Source organism: Lepidothrix coronata, unplaced genomic scaffold (genome assembly GCF_001604755.1).
Source record: "Lepidothrix coronata isolate B3197 unplaced genomic scaffold, Lepidothrix_coronata-1.0 Scaffold5, whole genome shotgun sequence".
Taxonomy (NCBI): Eukaryota; Metazoa; Chordata; class Aves; order Passeriformes; family Pipridae; genus Lepidothrix; species Lepidothrix coronata.
This window is the reverse complement of record NW_016690185.1, coordinates 5,687,269-5,709,235: the sequence shown is the minus strand read 5'-3', so window position 1 is coordinate 5,709,235 and position 21,967 is coordinate 5,687,269. Positions and strand designations below refer to the sequence as shown.

Below are 21,967 nucleotides of genomic sequence, written 5' to 3'. Positions count from 1 at the left end.
TACAAGTATTAGAAAAATAAAAAACCATTAGGGGCTTAAGGCATCACCACAAAATCTGAACTCAAGTAGCTGTAGCAGCACAAGCTTTCTCATGCTCTCTTGAGCATACATCCTTCCTCCTACACTCAGAGGTAATAAAAGGAGCTCAGCTGGGTCTGTCTCTCCATCTGTCATGAACTGAGGTCTGCAGTAGAAGTGAAGATTGAGGTTTAGGGGCTGAGTACTGAGAGTCCTGCTCCCAGCCTGTGATGACAAATGCCATCTCAGCCACAGTTCATGTCTACATCAAACGTAGCTCAAAGGAAGCATTTGTACAAGGAGAAAGAGAAGCAGTTATACTTTGATAAATATTGCCCTTTATTTTTCTCTCTTTTCTTACTTTTTTAAAATGGAATCAACTTTTCCTTAGTGAGATCAGCCATGGAGAGGCTGGAGTGGAAAACAAGAACTGCAGGAGAGGAAGCCAATCTCTGTGTATGTGAATGGATAGTGAGTGCCATCTTGGTTAATAATTCAAATAATTACAAGCAGGAGAGGCATTTTGCTTTTTGTGTTCATCTTTTCCAATAGGACAGGATGATGTGGATTACTCTCACTTGTTCAGTACAAATGTCACTTCACAGCCTGATATAATACGACTAATTATGTTACTGACTTGTTAGAGCCAAAGGCCTGAAGGGTACCATGCACCTAGTTTTTTCAATCTCTTATGATTGTTTTCATAGCATTGGTATGCCATTGGTTGAATATCATACAGTAGAAGGGGAGGTATTTTAATTTTTTTTTTTTTTTTAAATCTTCAGTTGCAATGGAGTGAGTCTGGAATCTGACATTCATACAGATACTGAAAGAAGCTCCTGTTCAAATATTCAGTGAGCAGTAGCCTCTGTGTTGAGGCCAAGACCCCATTTGGCTGGACTACACCAGCAATAAAGGAGCAAGATATTTGTATGCAAGGTCAGCAAGCAGGCAGAGGACACACACTATGGGCCAGACTAGGAGGGAGAGGCAGGACAGCTACGGGTCTTGAAGTTGTGAGTGGATTCATTTAGGTCAGGGATTCAGAAGGGAGTGTGACTAATTTAGATCTAAAGGGTGAAGATGAGCTTAGCAGTTGTTTTGGCCACATGGAGATTGGAAATGGCGAAGGAGAAAAAGATTGTCACGTTGAAAAGATAGACACGTTGTGTAACAGAGGACAGGTACTAGGAAGCCAGGTGCTATACTCTTCTTTCAATACATACCTGTTTCACTTTCAATCCCCGTTCCCTTTTGTTTTATGTTGTATTAAATCTCAATACTAAAATAAAGACTCAAATTTTGGATTTTTCAAATGCTCTGCTGGTCGGTGTGGCCGAAGGAGGTGGTGTCCTCCGAGGATGCAAAGTTGAAGCAGATCCTGCAGCACCAGTGTTCCTCATCAACTTAGTAATTAAATAAATCCTGCCACAACACTTTTAAATGAACAAAGTTGTGGGTAATGTTTTGTGGGTAATCCTCTTTCTGTTTAGTTACAATGTAGGCTCACAGATGAAGTATGGGTACATAAAGATTTATGAAATTCACTCCAATGGTTGCATTCATGTGTGACCTATTTAGCATGTGGAAATCTGTTTAATGCTAAGAACTACATTAGATAATTCAAGCCACAGCTCACAGGGAGTCATGTAATGAGGCTCTTCAGATTATTGTTGTGATTAGTCCATTCCCTTTCTCCTTCTCACTTAGGAAGTTCATTTAGGCAAGCAGTCATTTTAAGAACATGCAAATGCTGATTGCTAGTGTCTATGGATCTGGCTAGAAGCCAGGCTTCTATGATGCCAACTACTATAGGCAGTGTGAAGTTAAATATGCATGACCTCATATAACGTTATCCATGGGCTTGCAGGCATTCTGCACCTGTAAAAATCCAAGCTATTCTGTATGCAAAGCATCTCTAGCATTGTTGAGGAATCGCTTAGTGTTCCAGTGCTCAGTGACCATCTAAACCCAGCACATGTTCTTTATCTTTCTATGCTTTGGTAAGATCTAGAATAAAAAAAGTCGTTATTTAACCATGGTAAATCCAATATTTTGCTTTTGACAAGCGTGTACATATTGCACATGGGAAGGAGGGGAAAATTTCAAACTGACAACTTTGCAGTTATGTTAAAATCTGAGGAGTTTGCTGCTCTCAAGACTTGGGGAATAAAAAGCTGTAGTTAGTATAAATAATGTATTTAGCAGTAAGGAATTAATAATGCATTATTAAGATCAGCATAGCGTTAGGCAATTGCCTGAGGGCATAGAACATAATAAGTTTTATAAAAAAGGCAACTATATCTCAAGTTTATAAATCAGAATCTAAGTAGAATAAAATTTATAAATCCAAATAAAATCAGCTTCACCTAGTGTAAACTTACAAATATTTGTATAGTATTTAGGATTGACAATATCCATATTCTTAAGGAGATTCCACAACATTAGACTATTCATAAAGGAGCAAATTCTGATCTCATGAATACCAGAGGAACTCAGGGCATTGTTTTCAATTACAAATGGAACTTCTAGGATAAGAAAAAAAAACTGCTCCCAAATAATAGCAAATGTATAGTTTTACAACAAAACAGACTGCACAGAGCACTGACTTTTCACTTCAGATTTGAGAAGGATGACATGGACAATGCTCTACTCCAGTATTATCATCACTGCTGCATTGCTGGCATGTGGCACCCACTTTGCAATTGCTGTGGGAACAAGGCTATGACTGTGCAAGCAGAGGTGTTCCCTTTTGCAAAGGTTTGGCTTATTTATTTTTTCTTTGCTTATAATTACAGAGCAGATGTAATAAAACAACTTTTCTAACTGTAAAAAGCACTGCTTTCTTATTTGTATGCCACACCATACTGCTGTTAAGCACTCAGCTTTGGGTTTGTAATGTTTTGAAGAATTAGTTCTAAATAAACAAAAACAAAGGGAGACTGGCAGCTTTAAGCTGATTGAGTGTCCTTCAGGGTTAAAACATGTTTGGTTGAAGAACAGAAAGATTCATTAATGCCTATTTATGATCTATTTTTAGGGTAATTCCAAGCAATTACTATGCATATGACTCAAGCACCCAGGCTGAATTCTAGCCAGGCAATAAAAGGATAATTTTGTAATGCCAGAGAGAGTCTTGAGCAGATTTGGAAGAAAATGCAAATCAACTGTTAGCATGATAAAGCCATGCACACTAACTCAGTTTCTGGAGCTCTCCATAACTTAGGAGACATTCACACTGGAAAATCAGATATCAACCAGCACATGGGTGCAGCACTGCTGGCTTTGTAATGTTTGGGGCTCTGTGCAGTTACTGTGCCGGGAGAGGTTGGAAATGAGCTCACCACTCTCCATTCCCTTTTTTACTCCCTGCAATGAAGTATGTGAGAAATACTGATGCCAAGTTTCCCACGGAGACATCAGGCACAGAGGGATGGAGAGATGCATATGCTGGCAAATATTCTTAGAGGTGAATGAATATATGTTCACAAAATCCCTTGCTCTCACACACCTAGGATCTTCCTTTCCTTGCGGACTTTAAAGGAGTCAAAGCCTCATTTTCTTTCTTTTCCTAATTCTGCTCCTCCCGACACTCCTTTTACCCAATGCCTAATATTTGTATCCATCTTTTCTTTTTCCTTTTCAGGACTCCACTGGGAACAGTGCTGCAGGGCAGGGCAGAGCAGTCGGGAGGGAGATCTGGGAAAGGCAGCTGCAGGCACTCAGTAACCTCTGCCAGAGAAGTCCTTCAATATGTGCCAGATTAATTCCAGACTGATTAATATCCCCAGATTAATTCTAGACTGATTAATAATTTCTGGAAGGCAGTGGGGAGAGTGCTTTTGTGCTCAAATGAGGGCAATGGCTATCAGAATACCTGAGCTAGCCATAGGTGAATAGCAAGTTAAGACAGACCATGTGCAGGAGTCCCCTTACCCTTCTGGAGCAGCACTACTGGGCCAGGCAAGATACCTAAGGACACCCGGTGGCATCTGTTCTTAGACACCTAGGAAGGAGTTGCAGATAACCACCTCACAAGGGAAAGAAGTCCTCAATACAGTGAAAAATTATGTCCTGCAGCCAAAATATACTCTCCTGAAAAATCATTTTAGGTAAAGACAGCAGAATGGAAACAGGCAAGAAACCAATGACCGCGCTTTCATAAAGCATTTATTTTTTTATTTGAAAACATTATTACAGGCATTACATTGCCACAGCCAGTCCATATAGGTGCATGCAAATATCAAAATGGAGAAAGGTTTGTTCAGCTTTTCAATGCAGGATTTGGGGTTGGGATTTTGTTTGCCTGGTTTTGGTTCGTACTTCCATCTGCAGTGTCAAGATTAGTGTGCTTTATTATGGCATTTAACAATAAAATCCTACCCATGGGGTAAAATTTTTATTTGTAGCTAGCTCAGGAATACTAAATGGTTTAAAAAAAAGGAAAGAAAATGATACTACACGCTTGTCAAAATGTTAATAGCACAAGTTAGCAATCTCTACACTATACATTGAAACTTCTTCTTATGACACAGTGGTGCAAAATTTTCAATTGCTTGGTCTATTGTTGTGTGTTTTGAAACTTTATAGCTGGAACAAAGACAAGGTCTGTTTCCCAGTGAAGGTTTTCATCCAGTAGCAGAAAATTACATCAGTCTTACTAAGGGCTGCCCAGAGCCAGCACTATAACAGAGGTTCAGTTTGTTCAGGCAAGGAGCTACACAGAGCTAGAGACGTCCTACGCAACACGGAGAGTAGCTGCCGGTTAGATAGCTGAGCCTTTGCTGGTGTGTACTGAGGTCTCCCACTGCAGAGAACAAGCAGGCAGAAGTAACGTTTTCCTTCACAAGACCCCAGTTTTTCAGTCAACATAGTTACTTGTAAAGCTATACTACTGTTTTCCTTTGAGGTCCATCCAGCACTAACATACCAGTGCTAATCTGAGTATCCGCCTTGTTTATCAGGAAACACAGGCAGCCCCACTTTGCACATCAAACTCCTGAGCAAGTAGCACAGGGGATGGTGGCTGGTCACAGAGTCACACTGAGACATTCTTGACTTATTCCCGTACAACAGAGCCTTTTAAAAGAGCCTACTAAAATCGCTTCAGGTGACACCTCTCAGCCACCCGGAGGTTGCAAACCCTTGTAAAGAGAAACTCCCAGCCCAGTGACTCGGCTGGGAGATGCCTCCTGCCCAGCTGTTTCAGAAAAGACTCTAACAAACACCTACAAGTTAGTGTAAAAAAAATGAGGAGGGGGAAGCCGAAGGACTACAAACATTTGGCTTAAAAATAAATACTAATACCAAAATTAATCAAAATAGTTATGCAAAAGGAAGGAACTGTAAACATGAAACACACATACACACAATCCTCAAGGTTCTCAGACCAACACAGGGACTAACGTTCAGAGAAAGGTATTTAATTGGTACAAAAGGTAGCAAAAAAGACTGAGATGACAGGTGCCCACCAGTGCGCCTCCAGGTACCTGAGGGAGCAGTGGTGGTTGTAATCAGAGCCCCTGCTCCTGGGCAATGTATGAAATCCACCTCAAGTCGAAGCTCTCACAGGGCTTGACCCAAGGATCTTACCCTGAAGTATCAGGTAATCTCTCTTGTGTGATTTTTTTTTTTTTTTTTTAATTTAGACTTTCCTTAATATCCCCAGAATATGGACTCTGTTTTCCTGTGGGGATCTGGTTCTGTTTTGTTGTTTGGGTATTTTTTTGTTCTAATCCTCAATGATTTAAGAAAAAAAGTTTGGAAACATGAGCGCTAAAAAGATTAAATAAACAGAAGGCAGGGAAAAAAAAAAATCATACATTTGTTAGTTTAGTACCAAGCCATCTTAACCAAAGCTTTTGAGATGGCTTTGGGCATGATTTGGCAATACTGCAGAACCTTCCCTCAGGTGCATCAGGATCATGGCAGACAGCCTAAACACAGCGGGAAAGAAATCACTTCTTCTTCTCCACAGCAAGAGTAAGATACAACATACTTCTGCTGTTCAACAGCATTTTGCCATTTGCCACTTCATGTATATTATGCATATATACACTTCTCCCAGACTGCTTCAGGGAAGTTCCTTCTATATTAAAGCAGAACAGGTCTATAAAAGATGAATGTTACCTCAGCAGAAATTCATCCTGCTTGGTTGAACTGTGTGACCTTTCTAATCTCCAGAGTACAGATTGATTTTTTTCTTCTTTTTTTAAATAGAAATAGGTAAGCTGTATTTTTCAAATATGAAGGCCTACATTTTCACTTGAGACAGTCTTTTCCAGCAGAATAACATTCAAATCAAATTCACCTTCTATGCCCACAAGCAAAATATTCATCAACTGTGCTGTAAACTCCATTCTCAAATACAATGAATGTATACACGCGTTTACAGCACTATTATGTTCTTCTTAAACTCCTTCCTCCTGAAGATCCTGAAGCATTTTAAAATAACTTGGTCCCATAGCACCCCTGTGAGGTAGGTAAAATATCATTATTCCCGTATATACAGATTGGGAAACTCAGCCACACAGAAGGTAAGTCATGCCCAAGGATCATGCAAAGATGTGGCAGATCTGTGAATAAAACCAAGGTCTCCTAGATGCCTCACCTATCTGTTAGACATAAGATCATCCCTTCTTCCTTAATTTTAAATTAAAAATAGATTAAGGATATTGAAATAATGATTCCCTTTTATTTGGCTCTCAGAATAGCAAACATACAGGCAAAGATGGATTTTTGATGGTGATGATTAAGATTTCCCCAGTTCTGATAAGGCTCCTGAGGCAGAAGCACAGTTGTGTACAGAAGCATGGAGCACACCCTTACTGTTTTCATATGTCCCCAGGAATGTAAGAAAACTGCTGAATTCTTCTGCTCATCTCATAGTTAATAAAAATAGGTGGCTGCACCCTGCTGGTATTAATGTCTTGGCACTACTGCAGCAACACCAGCAGATGGTCCAGTTTTTCTGCTCATGAATTTCTCACTTAATCTTCCTGATTTTTACAATTTGTGGGTTTTGGTAAAAAACTGACACATTTCTAAATAGCTGTCATTAGAATAATGAACCATAGGAGACTAAGCAAACTGGAACAGCAGAAGGCGCCCTCAATGCACTGAGTATCTAAAATAAGTGCCCTGATCCACATGATATGTCATCTTACTATGGAGAGGTACAACACATAGGAAACTAGAAAATGTGTTTTTCTTTTTACAGATTAAAATTTAAAAAGTAAGAAACCTTTGTTAAGTCACGACTGCAGAGAAACTAACTCCCTGTTAGTTTCTAACTAACCTGATGCAGAACCTCAACCACTAGGAAATCTGCCATGGATCACAGAGAGGTCAATGCTTGAGTACTTCACTTCTGCAAATATAGAAAGGCTAAAATGCTTGCCTTATACCTATTCCTAGAATAGAGACGGATATTTTAAGTTGTCCCTTCTCCGGATTCATGGAACAGATTACCTAGAAAGGGCAACTAGACAGATAGCACAGATGAACTCATTGTATTTTCCTCACCAAATCCAAGGTGCTAGCAAAAATGTGTCAGGCTGCTGCTATCATGACTAAGCCATCTGTTTTGTGCAAACAAACAAATCTTAGAGAGAAATTAACAGTGACCGCACAAAGTGTATTTGCTGTAAAAAGGCGTTTTTGTCCACAACTGGTGTGGCTTAGGCATAATATCACTCAGTGGGTGCAGAAACACCCTTCTATGAATTTCTTTTTGTAATTTAATCTTATATATTGAATATCTTTCACAGGTAGGTTGACATTAACTGATTCATACACAGCAGTTTGTATTGCAAACATGCTGCTTATATCATAAACGAGGGATGGCATCTCCTTGCAATGAACACCCTGTAACAATTTTTGTTTTTATGAGCTTTCATTATTTGCTACCTTGTAGCTCACCAGTGTAACTGCACCTGGTAAATACCTTTCTCTATGTACAATACAGAGATAATGGATATACGAACTCCACTGTCAGTAGGTGATCAACAGCCCTGGGTTTAAGCAACTCTAACGTGAGGCTCCTCTTCTGTCTCCTGCCCCAGGCTGGTGTATGTCACCGAAGGCTCCAGCTGGCCAGTGGCTGGCAGGTCTACAACAGGTCCTGAAGGGTTTCGAAACTGCTTGTACACCCGAGGATCCTGGGCTACGTAGGTGGACGTGGAGGAGTAGAGCATCAGCCCAACAAGGATAGTGAAGAATGACAACAAGTAAAGTCCTGAAAACTAAGCAGAAATAAGAGTACAGTCATTAGAAACAGCACCAGTCACCCCGCGTTCATCAAGATGCACAGATGGGGTAGGTACAGATCCTTCTTTTGGCATGCACTGCACACAACAAACTCCCTATCACTTCAATGTTGACTTTTTATGGGAATGACTCTTTGAAAGTTGATTTACTCCCATCAATTCCCTTGTCCTCCATAACCAAGAGCTAATCGGTGCCTTCCCGTGAGCCAGGCATATTAAGTCCGAGGTGGGACTTGGGAAAGCTGGGTTGTGGTCACAGATCCAAAACTGATTTTGTCGTGGTTTTAAACAAGCTAATTACTTCTCTTAGTCCAAGTTTCTCTAGCTCCAGTGTTGAGGTGCCGTCATCTAAAAATGTCTGACAGGTAGTGGACAAATCTGATGTTAATTATAGCTAAACCATATGTCTATGAAGTATAACATGCTGTTGGTAATATAAAAGTATCATCAAATAAACATTTCAATAAGCATTTACAACATACATACACTTAAAATATATTTTAATGAAGGCACTTTAAAAGCCTGCCTGCAGCTTCTCTTGCTTGTGAATAGAAAGTACATGTACATAGTACATAATACATAGTACATAGTACATAGAAAATGTAATGTGAGTTCGGACAGGATAATGAACTTCTGCTGTGAAACATGCTCTGGGTTGACACCATGAGGTTTGAAAGCACATATGGAGGGCAGTTAACTGAAAGCTCAAGTACACGTATTTTGGCACAGCTTCACTAGATCAGAGGTCAGACTGAATTTTCAGACATATGCAGACTCGTGTCTGGACTAAAAATACAACACAAAGAACCTTTTTGGCAATCTGTTAGTCCTTTCAGATAAAACTAAAGGCAAAGGCAGGGTTTCAAAATCAAAGACCCTTGGATATTAGCTTCAGATACTGTGTTCTTGCTACAAGGGGCACAAAAATGGCTTTAAGCCCATATGACTTGTCTCCTGATTCTAGACTACAAGTTATTTCTTCATGCATGCCGTGTGGGAGAAACCATGAAGGATAAATTGCATAGACAGCTTGTTGGGGATATAACTGATTTGTATTCAGTGAGACTTTCAGAAGTGCCTGTATTCTGCAACTTTTAGGAATCTGTACTTGAGCACTATGAACTAGCTGCAACCTGTTACTAGCTTCTTCATGAGGTACTTGACTAGTTTACAGGAAGGTGTCTGCAAATCTGTTTTTCAGTCATGACTGACTCTGTCTTGATGGATGCTCCATTTATTTCCTCTGGATCCCTTTACCATGACACAAAATGAACAGACTGAACTATATTATCTTGGAAGTTTTTGAGCAATTCTGTTTTTTATACTTAAAGAAATCATCATTGTGGAGAAAACAAATTTTACTTAAGCTGGCTTTGTAGTGATGTTAATTTGTTACCATTTCATAAACCTACAAAACCTCCATCCAACTTCCTGTCTGAGGAAGCATTTGGCCTTTTTACAGAATCCTCAGTATCTTTGAAAGCTTTGGACATGTAACCCATGTTTCCCACATCCAGTATGCATGTTTCAGAGGGAAAGCAAGAAAATGGGGAAAGCTTAAAACATGTAAGAAGGATTAGAGGGTAGAAACAGTTCTCCTTTTCATCAGCTATTAATTGTTTTTTTGCAGGTATGTCACCAGGTCCTCAGGTATTGTCTGGCAGTACAATTTGATGAAGCCATCCAGCTGTCCCACCAGTCACAAAGACAGTGCTGAGCCTCACCCTGAATCAGCTGAAGGATTCCTTCCATCTGACACAGGTCTGATAGAACTGTTTAGGCTTAGATCTCTTCCAGGTGGCAATCAAACCCAAGTCCATAATTTCAAAGCAGCTTCCAGTTCATTTCTCCCCTCCATTTACAGTTCAGTTTTGCTGTCTGCACTTTCTTCCCCCCTTTCACCTTGCATTTAAACTTGAGTATCACTTGGCAACAACAGTGAGGCTGGCTAAGCTCAAGCAAAACTCAGGAGCCAAATACATTCAATTTCCCATCCCTAGTTTCCCACTATCCCTCATTCCCACCTTATGCTTGAATTTCTCACCCCAGACAGCCAGTTGGCTTGCTCTACTGCATAGCCAGAGTGCCAGCCAGATTTGTGATTGCCTTGTGTCCTGTTGTGAGGAATCTGTGGGGCTTCCAGCAGCTAAATGTACTCTTTTTCTTGCTCTAGGAGCTGCCCAGACAAAATCAATTCACTTTCACTTTGGTTCGTCACTCCAGCTCTACCATATCCCCCTCCTCCTGACCATCCCTCTCATTCCCCTCTCAGGGGCTTCGTGCCAGTGGGGTCTTTTGCCATCCTAGTGTATTCCCTCATGGCAGATCTCCAGCCTGGGAGAAAGGGTTTGGACATAGCTTGGGGAAATCTGAACAAAGGTCTGTGAATCATTTGTCTTTGGTATCTGTGCACAGCTAGTCCAAAAAAGACCTGGATCCTGACAGCGCTATGACAGTTCCATCTTTATCTTCCTTAGAAACAAGGTTCAGGCTGAATTGCTTTCTGCAGCAATTCTCTGCCACATTGAAGTAGAAGGGTAGTTAGTAAGGTTAATATAGGAACATATGCTGCAGGTATATGAGAAATCTCTGTTTTTTGTCAATACCCTGTCAGACTGATTCAAAACCCTTTGAAATCAATGGGCATTTTCCTCCTATTAAAACAGCAGTGACTCCACTAGTGTGATGGAAAGATGCAGACAGAGTTTTCCAAATTCAAAATCTGTTGTAAGGAACGCACTGTACTGTGTTCCTCAGACTCTAGCTGAAATACTTGTATTTTATTGAAGATAGGATTTCCAGGCACACTGTACTGCTGTCTACATGTAGGTTTTGGAGGTTTTTTTTATCTTGACCTGCAAACCTCATCCACTGAGATTCACTATTAAGAGACAGAAAAAAGAAACACATTCAAAACCAGCAAAAGAGCTATTCCTAAAAAATGAAGTGAGGGAAGATCACTTTTCATTGCTACTCTCTACACAACTGCAGGCTCTCAGGAAGTGTATAATTCTTCTCTCCGGCTAAAACGCTACTTGAGAATATTGTCCTTCATTTTTCTGACTTATCTCTTGCTTTCTACAGAAATGCATATCCGCTAAGAAAAAATATTTTTAAAATATCCAGATTGGTATGTCTCTCCAAGTCCTCCTTTCTTCCATGCTAAACAGGATAACTGTAAGCTATTCAAAGAGTAACATGATCAGAAACTGTTTAGCTCAGATTAGCTAATGAGTGTCACACACACTAAACATAAAAACCAACTCATGTTTCTATATCATTAAATAGTTTCACTACAGATTTTGCATCTACACATATAGGTACATATGTACATAAGCTTGCTTATCATGAAGCTTATTGAGAGACCAGATGACTTTGTCATTAGTTCAATGATCTAACACTCTTGAGTCCTGGGTATGACTTTTAACCAGTGAATTTCTTTTGTGAATCACAATGACTTTAGAGGACTCTCAGATTCTTACCTATTTAAAAGAGACAATAACACTTGGTTACCAAATGAAGATGAGTTTACAGAATAAAAATGGGAAATAGGGATATCATCCTCTGAGGAGAAGGCAAAGATCTCATTTGCAAAGTGCCTTACTTTCAACATTTCAGATTTCATCACTAATGTGAAAAGCATCTGCCAAAGCTTACTGAGTAGTCAAATGAAACAGTTAAATCAGCCCTACAGCTCTCACAATGTCTGCTGTGCTCTGATATCTGGGTGTCTATAACTGCTTTCACAGCCACTAGTATTCAATATGGATCACATGATATTTACAAACATTAAAAATTTAGGAAAATGCAAAAAAATGCCTTTTCTAGACATTATTAGCACCTGTGGTGAAAATTTCTTACACTAAGCCACCATTAACTATCAGCATGTAAGAGGCACATTTTAGGTGCCTGTCAATTTGCAGATAAACATACAAAGCAAAACCTAGACAAATGCATCATGATAACATGTCTAACAAGATTTGCTCAGTCTATCAAAACAAGCACTGATTCTGGGTGAGTGGATGTTTTTGGTGTTTATCTAAGAGATGTTCCTTAGGGACCCAGTAGTTGAATGCATTTGCCAAGTCAGGCTTAGTAGAAGAGCTAATGGCACCTGATGGCTTAGTTGCAGGAATAGGGGTCTTGCTCCTCACTCCAGCATGCGCTACTGCAAAACCCCACCAGAAAACCAGTACTGTTCAGCTGACCACAGAAAATATACGGTGGAATCACCCTAACTTTCTGTTATCCATGCGCAAATTCTTCGACATTAGAAAAGAACCCAGACATACCTGCATTCCTACATACAAGTGTGGATGAAGTTTACAAAACAAAATGTAGCTTATATACAGTATTTCTGTTGTAAGTGAATCAAAATTACACATTTTGGGAGTAAGTCAAGCATCACAAGATTCCTAAAATAAAGCAGATGAACATAAAGGCAACTGAAAACTTAGGATCCTTAAAAATCCATAACAAACTGTTAAAACTTTCAAAATTTATTCCCTACTGGTTTTTATCTTTTTCTTCTTCTTATCTCTCCATGTGAAATCTGTCTTTCATACATCCTTAAATCATTGGGGGTAAAACACTTTTTCCTCTCTAAGACTCTTATGCTTTAAAGTAACCCACTTAGAAAGGTGGGTGCAAAAGAAACTTGTTGATGGGGAACAAAGAGTGCATCTGATTTCATTATCTTGAATAGTGATTAGACAGTAACAGTAGAAGAAAAAATAGAAAGAAAAATGGTTTAAAAGGCAGTAAATTTCTGCATAGGTCTGGAGAGAGTGAGTCATTCTTCAGTACACAGATCATGAATTTAGAAGGGAAAGCCTGAAGAAAGGGCATGGAAGAATCACTGTATCACACCTAGGAAATACTATGCTGACTGACCGACTGACTGACTGACTCCTGACAAAGGAAGCCGCAGACAAGTATTTATGACTGTCACAGATGTCCACGTCCATGTTACTGCCGACACTGGGGCAAAACAATATCCAAAGTGACAAAACAAGACAGATGCGAGTCTGCAAAAAAAGCCTACACAGACAAAGAAACTCAATGATTTGATAATTTTGGTTTTTCGCTCAGCCATCATGATAGTGATCATGACCATTATTACAATGGTTATGAAAATCCAAATTCTCTTTAACTCAGTCCATTGAACTGGAAATAGTTGCAGGAGCAGACTATTGGAGCTGCCGCACTCCAGATCTATTTGTATTTCAAAACAGCAGCCACAGACTGAATCTCCTGGTAGATAATATGAACCCCAGTTCCTAGCCTATGGCAACCCAACTGTGCTTTTTATGACTTTAAAAGGATTTTTTTTTATAGTATTAACTGAAAATTTATAATTGCCATGTTTCATATGTTCAGTGATAAAGCATGAAATGGAATAACCACCTTTTTCTCTACCTTATCGGGGAATTCTCCACATTTTGACAAAAATGCATAAAGAAATCAGGTCTATTAACTCAAGTTTTAAATCTCAGAGAAAAGTGATCTCCTTAGAATTCCATTGATGAAGAAAGGGAAAAATGTACACATGAGGTGGAATTCATGAAGTCCCCTATTTCTGTTGACACCCTCCACGCTCTCCAGACAGGCAGTTCCCTCCACCATCTTATTCCCCTCGGTAGGTCTGTGCAGTGCAATGAGCTTCTTTGTTTTCCAGATTAATTCAGTTTGTAGCATATGCTGCACAGCCCATCAAAGTTAAGGCCAATAGGGGTTCCTTCGCTGCCTTACGGCTTTTTCCCCTGGGTAATTTCACACATGAATACCTGAGCAGGCTGAGTGAAGGGACTTAAAATCAAATTTCTCTCATTATCTTTTATATAGCAAACAGACGTTTCCACTTGGTTTGACAAATTGATCAAGAGGCTGAGCTTCTTTCCATAGTTTTCTATTTTTACTCCCAATATAGCAAATGAAGTTCACTGTGACCAAGTGCAGAAGTTGTGCTGTGGGATGCACACACTCTCCAGCCACCAGCAGTACCAGAATGGGTGAGAGCTCTGAGAGCTATGAATTCACACAGCGCTTTCACTTGCATAGCTGGATATTACAGCCCTGTTACTTTATTAATAGGAATGGGACCCAGCATCCTAGTCATAGCTCATAGTGCTCTCTGGTGACTCCCTCCAATCAGACCCGTGAGGATCTGACCTAGTCTGTCTTACATTGGGACTGTGACTCAAACTATTGCTGACTATTTTTGTTCCAGCCTATGAGTAAGATGTCCATTTGGGAATCAGGGTTTGACCTGCTCTTTGTGAAGAGAATGAGCTGCTGGTTCAGTCTCAACTGCTGCTGTCTACCTTCAGGGGTGAGAAATAAAGACCTGACTGTTGACTGATCACTGATACGAGGTGGAAGTTATGGGCAGAGTATTTCTCAGAAGTACATAGACATCTTTTCAAACATACTATAGAACTAAGCTCTAGGCAGCTGATGATACATCTTTGTCATCAACAGAAATTGGAGCAACCACCAACAGTGAAACACCATATTTTGTAACCTCAAATGGCCCCACACACTAGAAGGGCTGCTGTGAGTTTTCCAGACTGTATTTGAACAGATAAAACTAATCCACCTGAACCTATATATGTCCTGCCAGATCTCTTGAGATTTTTAATCTGGAGATCTCCAAAGGGACCCAAACCACTGACATACAGTTTAGCATTCCTTCTCAGGTCGTCAACTGCTGAAGCTGGAATGCCTGACCAGAAGTGTTGGTTGTCTTTCTGAGAAGGGTACGAAGGGGTACTGGACAGCTTCAGTAATGATGATAACTTCTGGGCAGCAAGTCAGTCCACTACCAGCAGGATTGCATTATCTTCACACTTTAATTACCTCCAGCTATTTCTTAGGATACAGTCTAAAGTGGTGACTTACAATCCTATCTTGCCCTCTGAAATCAGCTGGGATGCAAAGTGAAATGTGTAGCTAGTTCTTCCACATCTTTGATCATCACTAGATGAAGGAGGCTTGACTTATAGGCATGTCTCAACACATCACTGTCACTCATGCCAGCCAGAACCCAAAGCAAGAAGTGTCTTGCCTGAACACCAGTGAAAACCTGACACTGGTCTCACTGCCATTTGGTGAAAACAGAGAAGCCAAAGGAAGCATTTCCTGTCATTTCATGCATGGCAGAAAGGCCATACTCCTCATTTCCTGATGCCTGATTGCACCTTCAATATGAAATAACTCAGATGAAATACTACCCATTACTATTGCTTATGCTGAATTGCAAATGTTGCATGGAAACCATGATGTGAAGGAATTATGTGACACATTTTCTGTATTTTCCAGTTGATTCTCAAAGATCCTGTTCTACTGCTTGAATGTTTTACTATAGGAAAAACCTAATGATCAATACTTTCAGTCATACAGCATCACTCTCTTTTCCAGTTCTTGCATGGTATTTGCTGGTGGGCACAGTTTAACTGGTAAGACAGTGGTGAGTGGGAAAGTCCTAAGTTTTCTTACCTCTTAGATACTGAGGTTACCTACATGGGAGAAAAATGAAGAGGGGTTACTGGAAAACTGTCACTACAAATTCTGTTAAAATTTGGGAAACTTAATGAATTTCCTGGAATTCATTCTCATTTTACGGAGAAAACTGATAGCATTTTGAGAGAAATCTCTGAGGCTGACATATGGAGCTCTAAGGCAAATATTGTTTTTGCACAAATCTGCATGATTTCATGCTTCTCAAATGGTATCATTATTACAAAAATAATAATAGGCTGTCCTTTCTTAATACATGCCTGTTAGGGCAAAATGTTTGTGTGAAATGGCTTCTCTTCCTTTCCTGAGTGCCAGAGAGATGGGAATGCTGCTTGCTCTTCTGTTTCCCTTTGTCACCTCGGATATCAGAAGAGAAGAAAAAAACGAGCCTGTGTTCAGTACCCCTGCAGTACCAGCAGTCTGTCTAATTAAAAAGTGCAAGGTAGAATGAGTCCTGCAATCTGTTTTAATCTTATCTGTGTAGGAAAGAGATTTTTATGTGACGTTAAAACATTTATATTACATTACTCTAATTTTCTGTGAGCATCCTTACTGTGGGATAAGAGGGCTTCATTTCTAGTTACTTTATATCAATCACTTGGCAAGACAGTGGTAAAGCACTTGTCCTTTAAATGTCCTTAATATAAAAAAGAGAAGCACAACAGAAAAGCTTATAAAATCAATTTCACCTCCCTCCTTTTACCTTTCCAAATTCTTTGTTGGTTTGCTCTATCAGCTGCCAGTTGCCATGTGTCTTTTTGCTTTTGTGTTAAGTATTTAATATAGTAGCAGCTGTCTGCTGTACTTGATTCTGTATTACTGTATATAAGGCTAATTGTGTTCAGTGTGTTCAAAACCAAGGTTACCCTGTCAAAGCTATGGAGCTGATAAGAGAAAAAGCTCTGTTTGGCCTTCTTGAGCTGACCAAAAAATTCTGTTGCTACCGCTAGCAAAGTGCTGTCCTGAGGTGGTAAGTTGTCCTGTCCTATGGCAGTAGCACTTCTCCATCAATACCAGAAATACCTAGACAGACTCATTTCGAAACAGCTTTGTCACAACCGTGCTCAAATTCTTCCCATCTGTTGCCACAGACACTACCTTGCACTCTGTGCTTCACAGCGTTTCTCAATGTCAGCCAGTTCTTGTCAACTGATTGTTTTAATTCTTCTTCCTATTGAAGCACTGAGGGTGCCAAATCTATTACTACAGTCATTATACAAGACTGGTCTTCAGATCAACTCTTTGGGACCTCCATCAGTTATTTCTCTCTGAGCACTCTACCTTGCCTTTTATCCTTATTAACCAGTTTCTCACTTAGTTTCCAATCTTTACAGCACTAATCCTGTCCTTTAGCTTAACTGATAATTTTCTATGCTGCACTGTTCAAAAGCCTTACAGATTAGATCTACCATTTGACTTTTGTCTACAAAATTCTGTTAAATTATCAGACAGACATCACATTTAGACTGGATTATTTTTCTTTTGTGAACCAAGTTGCATTTTATCTAATTTTCCATTTACCTCCATGTCCCTAATTATTCCTCCTGGTGTCTACTTCTGCTTTTAGTTTATTGCCTACTTCACATAAAATTATTCCAACTGTCTATATTCATAAGGTTTGAAGTATTCAGACTATTGTGTTCTGTTTCTACCTCTGATCTAGTAACTTCCATTTCTATTAAACATTGTGTATTGTCTTCATATTTAACTCTCATCCTTACTGAAAATGACAGAAGGTCCCACTCTTGTTTTGGCACCAAGCTAGAGGTTGTTTAATTTTGTCTTCCACTGTCTTTGCATATTGAAACTATTTCTTCTCTTCATATACAAGAACTTCTTGCTGTTTGTTTCACTTTCTTCTTCATTGCCAAGCTTGGTTAATCTTTTACAGTAATTTAACTTTACACCATTTCTTTTTCACCAGCACAGTATTACCTTTCTTTGGTGATTATTTTTATTCCTTGTTTTCTCTCTATTTATTTCTAACAATCTTTTAAGTGGTTTGTCCAGTTGCATGTGGAGCTCTACCCTACAAGTTGTCCTCTTGTCCTTAAGATATAAAATTGACTACTTTCAGCAAAAGCTATTACAAATCTTCTTCAGACCCATTATGAGCCTTTTAAACACTCTTGCTTGCTAAACTTAACACATATAGGTCGGTGGGAATAATTCCAGAAGTTTACTCCAGCTAAGGAAGTTGCTTGTCAGCAGTGCTGATGACAAGCATCTATCCCTTATCATGGGTTTGAACCCTACTGCTTAGACTGAAAGCATGTAAAAGCAACATCTTCTGACCGATGTTTTGTCTGTCTTTTAATCCATTCCTCCATTTTGGTAGGAAATAGAAGCTCATGTGGATTCTTTAACTCTGTATGTCTGTAGCATCCATTGATTTGGCTGGTAAGAGGCACAACTGGAGTAAGGACTTCAATCCAGTCAGTTAACCAAAACAGATTTTATAAACCACGTGGACAGCAGACATAGTTCTTAGCACACTTCCTAAATATTTTACCTTCTTTTCTGGTCACTTCTGGAAATAAAGACACACTCAATTCCATAAGAAATCTCCAAATTTATAATGGAGCTATTGCATTTAACCCTTATCATTTTCTTTCAAAGATGATTCTATCTACATCTCTGAGGAACTTCTAGCCTTTGTGTCCATATGCTAAGGTGGAAATAGAATTCAATTTGAAGAATCACAATTTGAAAATCTTCACAGTGTTTCAGTTACTTAACCTTGTTTAAGCTTTTGAATGCAGCTGCTGTTTTGCTAATTCATGACTTTTTTTCCTTTGTCTCTCTCCTCTGGGTTGCAAATTATTGCTGAGGTATGTAACTCAACACATTCATTGTACTCCCTTATCTTTAAAAGTATGATTGTTTTCTTGGGAAATGCTGAGGTTCTCATTTAATTTTTTTTTTCTCCACAAGTATTTATGAAACTTGGCCTTTGCGTTCATATTCATTGAGCATCATTTAGAAAAAGTATGTTGTCACAAGCTCTTTTAATAGGATGTCTTTCTGTCTACACTTTTTCTTGTAATAAAGAAAAAGGCAGTTACTTTTTACAATATATTTTGCTTTCTGCAGTTAATTGAATCCACTTTCTTGTTCTTTGATGTTATAAATTTTTATTGCTCTGCTCCCTCAAATTTCCTTTTTCAGCCAATACTCATCAGTATCTTTAAAACTGATATGTTTTTGTTGAAGATTTATCATTCAAGAGTTAATTACTTCCAATAACAGAAGATTTCCCCTAATATGTCTGCACTCTAACACTAGGTAGGAATTATAAGCATCTCACCTTTACCTTCCACGACTGTCCGTTTCTTTTTCCAAAACACCATTTATTTCCTTCAGAGTGTAAGAATTAAACTTCATGATGTACTCTGTGGTATATTTAAGAGACCTCTGAACAACATTTTCCTTATACTGGAACGCAAAACTAATTCAAACAAGGTAATGTGAGATGACTGTTACTCATTTCCAAGTGCTTAAAGCCGATTGTTATGACACTCAGCTTTCTGAATATGTTTAAGTTCATAATATCAAATCATTAACCCCAAATGAAAATGATTGACAGATGGAAGCCATATGCTAAACATAAGGATACCATTGCATATTCCAGTACAATGCTGTTGCCTCCCTGCTCATGTGTCTGAAGTGTTGTTGAGCCTGGGAGCAGAAGTGGGGACAGAAGAGACTAGTGGGATCCACTCGTCTGACTGCAGACAGCTGTGACTTCAAATTACATACAAAATGAAACAGCATCCTGAATTACTAACACACCCACTACCTTTACCCCAATTCCATAATAATTTCTCAGTAGTTCCATAAATTTAATATTTTAACACTTCAGCTATGCAGGAAGATGTGATACTGAGACATAAAAAGTTTTGTTTCAAAATTTACACACAATAAAAATGGGTATGCATGTGTTTCCTTTTCCTTTGGAGTATCCTGTTTTGATAATTAGGCATTTCCAACAAAAATGCAATTTGCTAGAAAACTTTGAATCAGTTCTGTTGTGTGTAATCTTTTAACGTGAGACCAAAGGAAAAAAATCCCAAGCTAAAAGCACTGAAAACAACCTAAAAACCTTGACATTTATGATGAGCTAGTGTCTGAAAAAATATATTTGAAATTGAAGCTTTTACCATAACTTCTGCAATACGAATGCCACATCATTTACACTCTTTTTGATGACTTCCAAACAGTGAGTATCCCTGTTTCACTGTTCGTGCTTTTCAACTAATGAATCTATTGCAAGATAGCACTGTGAAAGGAAGAGACATCCTTTTAACAATGCAGTATTTTCAAAAAGCTGCCATATCTGTGCTGTGCTGTTAAAAATCTGTCAGGCTGTGCAACATGTTGGTGGGAGACATTTAATTTTCCAGTTTCTACTCTTTTCTGTCATTTTACTTCACAGCTTTTTTATTGTATAGTATCCTGCACCATCACACAAAGGGTGAGTGGATGGGGCCCTTTTTGTCACAGGAATTCAAGAGAGACCAAACACACCTAACTCCTTTCCACCTCAAGACAGCTCCTTAAATATAAACACATAACTATTTTCTAATTAACTATAATTTGGAAGAGGAAATTCAAATAACTAACTAATGAAATAAATAAAAAAATGTGAAAAAGCTTTTAAAATGCTGCTTTGATGAAAGGCATGCAGACAGTACAGCTTTATGGGAACAGAATTGTTGAGGGGGAGTCCCACTGTAAGAAATTTAGTACTTTGGAAAACAAAACATGAACATAGGTTTTTGCACATTACCAATGGCATAAAGAATTGACAAGTAATATAACTTATCCTCATTATTATCAAAGGCTTAGAAGCACTGACAAGGATAAAAGCCCCATGAGATTAAATTCCATTCAAACAGAAAGCTTATGGATCAAGCAGCTTGCATACCCAAGTTCATCAGGAAAATATCCTAAAGTATATGACTGAGGAAGTAAGAGTGTAAAAAAATAGTTGCTTAACCTGCTCTACTAGAAATAAAGATGCACCACTGACAACTTCACCGTCAAAGTTCAAAATAGGTAGGTGTCAGTACCCGAGCAAGTGCAAGCGAAGAAAAAGATCTTACTGACTTCAGCTTAGACTTGAAGGGAAGTTTTTAAAAAAAAGTGAGAACATAATTGGAAGTATTTTCTTAGTTTGGTCAGATCTTTGGGAAAAGTCTCTCAGATGCTTATGGACGTCTGCCAAAGAAAAATCAAACTAATAAACAAACAATCCTCCCCCACACCAAACCAATTTTATTTAACTCCTGCTCCCTAAGCACAGACATTGAATCCATCCTTCTCTAACAGAACCCAGGGCTGTCTGCAGCATATAGAGTCACAATAAGGCAAGAGTTTAATCTGCTTAGTCATGAAACTGCGAATTTTTTAAAAGTTTTTTTCTCGAGTGGCAGGCTTTCCTAATTTAGGGAAATGAGCTGAAGCCCACCAAAGACCGAAGACCGCAGAAAAGCTCACACTGGCTTCCGTGGTTTGGATCAGGATGGCAAAGCACATGCTTTTAACAGAGGCTCCTAATGCTTCTCCTTTGTTTCCAGCAAGGGCCAAATTTTCACCACAGTGACAATTATGTAAATCCCCAATTCATAGGCATTGCTGGTAAAAAAAGAACCTGGAACCTATTTCTGCCAAACTCTGTACCCTCTCTTCTCCATTACATTAAAACCCAGTCTCCTTCATGGCTTGTTTCTTGATGTGATGGGAAGGCTGTCATTTGCTCCCTTCCATTGAAGGTATGCTGTTAGAATTGGCATTGAAATGTAATTTTTAGAAGCATCACTGAGTATCAGCAAATGAGGTTTCAACTAGCATCATTTCAGATTTCTGGTCCTGAAAGGTTTTGAGTATCATGTTTATCTGTGTATCCAAGTCCTCTGACATAGATACTCTCCAAGATTCTAAATCAAGATATATTCTCTGATTTATTTATGAAATACATGCATTTTCTTCTTTTGGGATTTGCTGATATATCCAGAAATTCTGAATTTTTATAGCTGTATCTTGGATAAAATAATGAATGAATTTGGCAAGGCATAATAAAATTGACTGTGCTTGCCTTGCTAGGTAATGATATAACACAGTGTGACTCGACCTACTGGTCCAGAACACAATCCGTATGCATG

At 39.0% G+C, this 21,967-nt stretch overlaps 1 protein-coding gene across 1 annotated transcript in view; it reads right to left on the bottom strand.

The window, feature by feature from the left end:
- Nucleotides 1–4,172: 4,172 nt before the first annotated feature.
- Nucleotides 4,173–21,967, bottom strand: part of SLC35F1 (solute carrier family 35 member F1) — a 243,320-nt gene continuing 225,525 nt past the window's right edge. Inside the window, exon 8 of the mRNA XM_017830526.1 lies at nucleotides 4,173–8,261. Coding sequence (XP_017686015.1) covers nucleotides 8,037–8,261 — 225 coding nt within the window. The 3' untranslated portion in view covers nucleotides 4,173–8,036. The remainder of the gene's footprint in view (nucleotides 8,262–21,967) is intronic.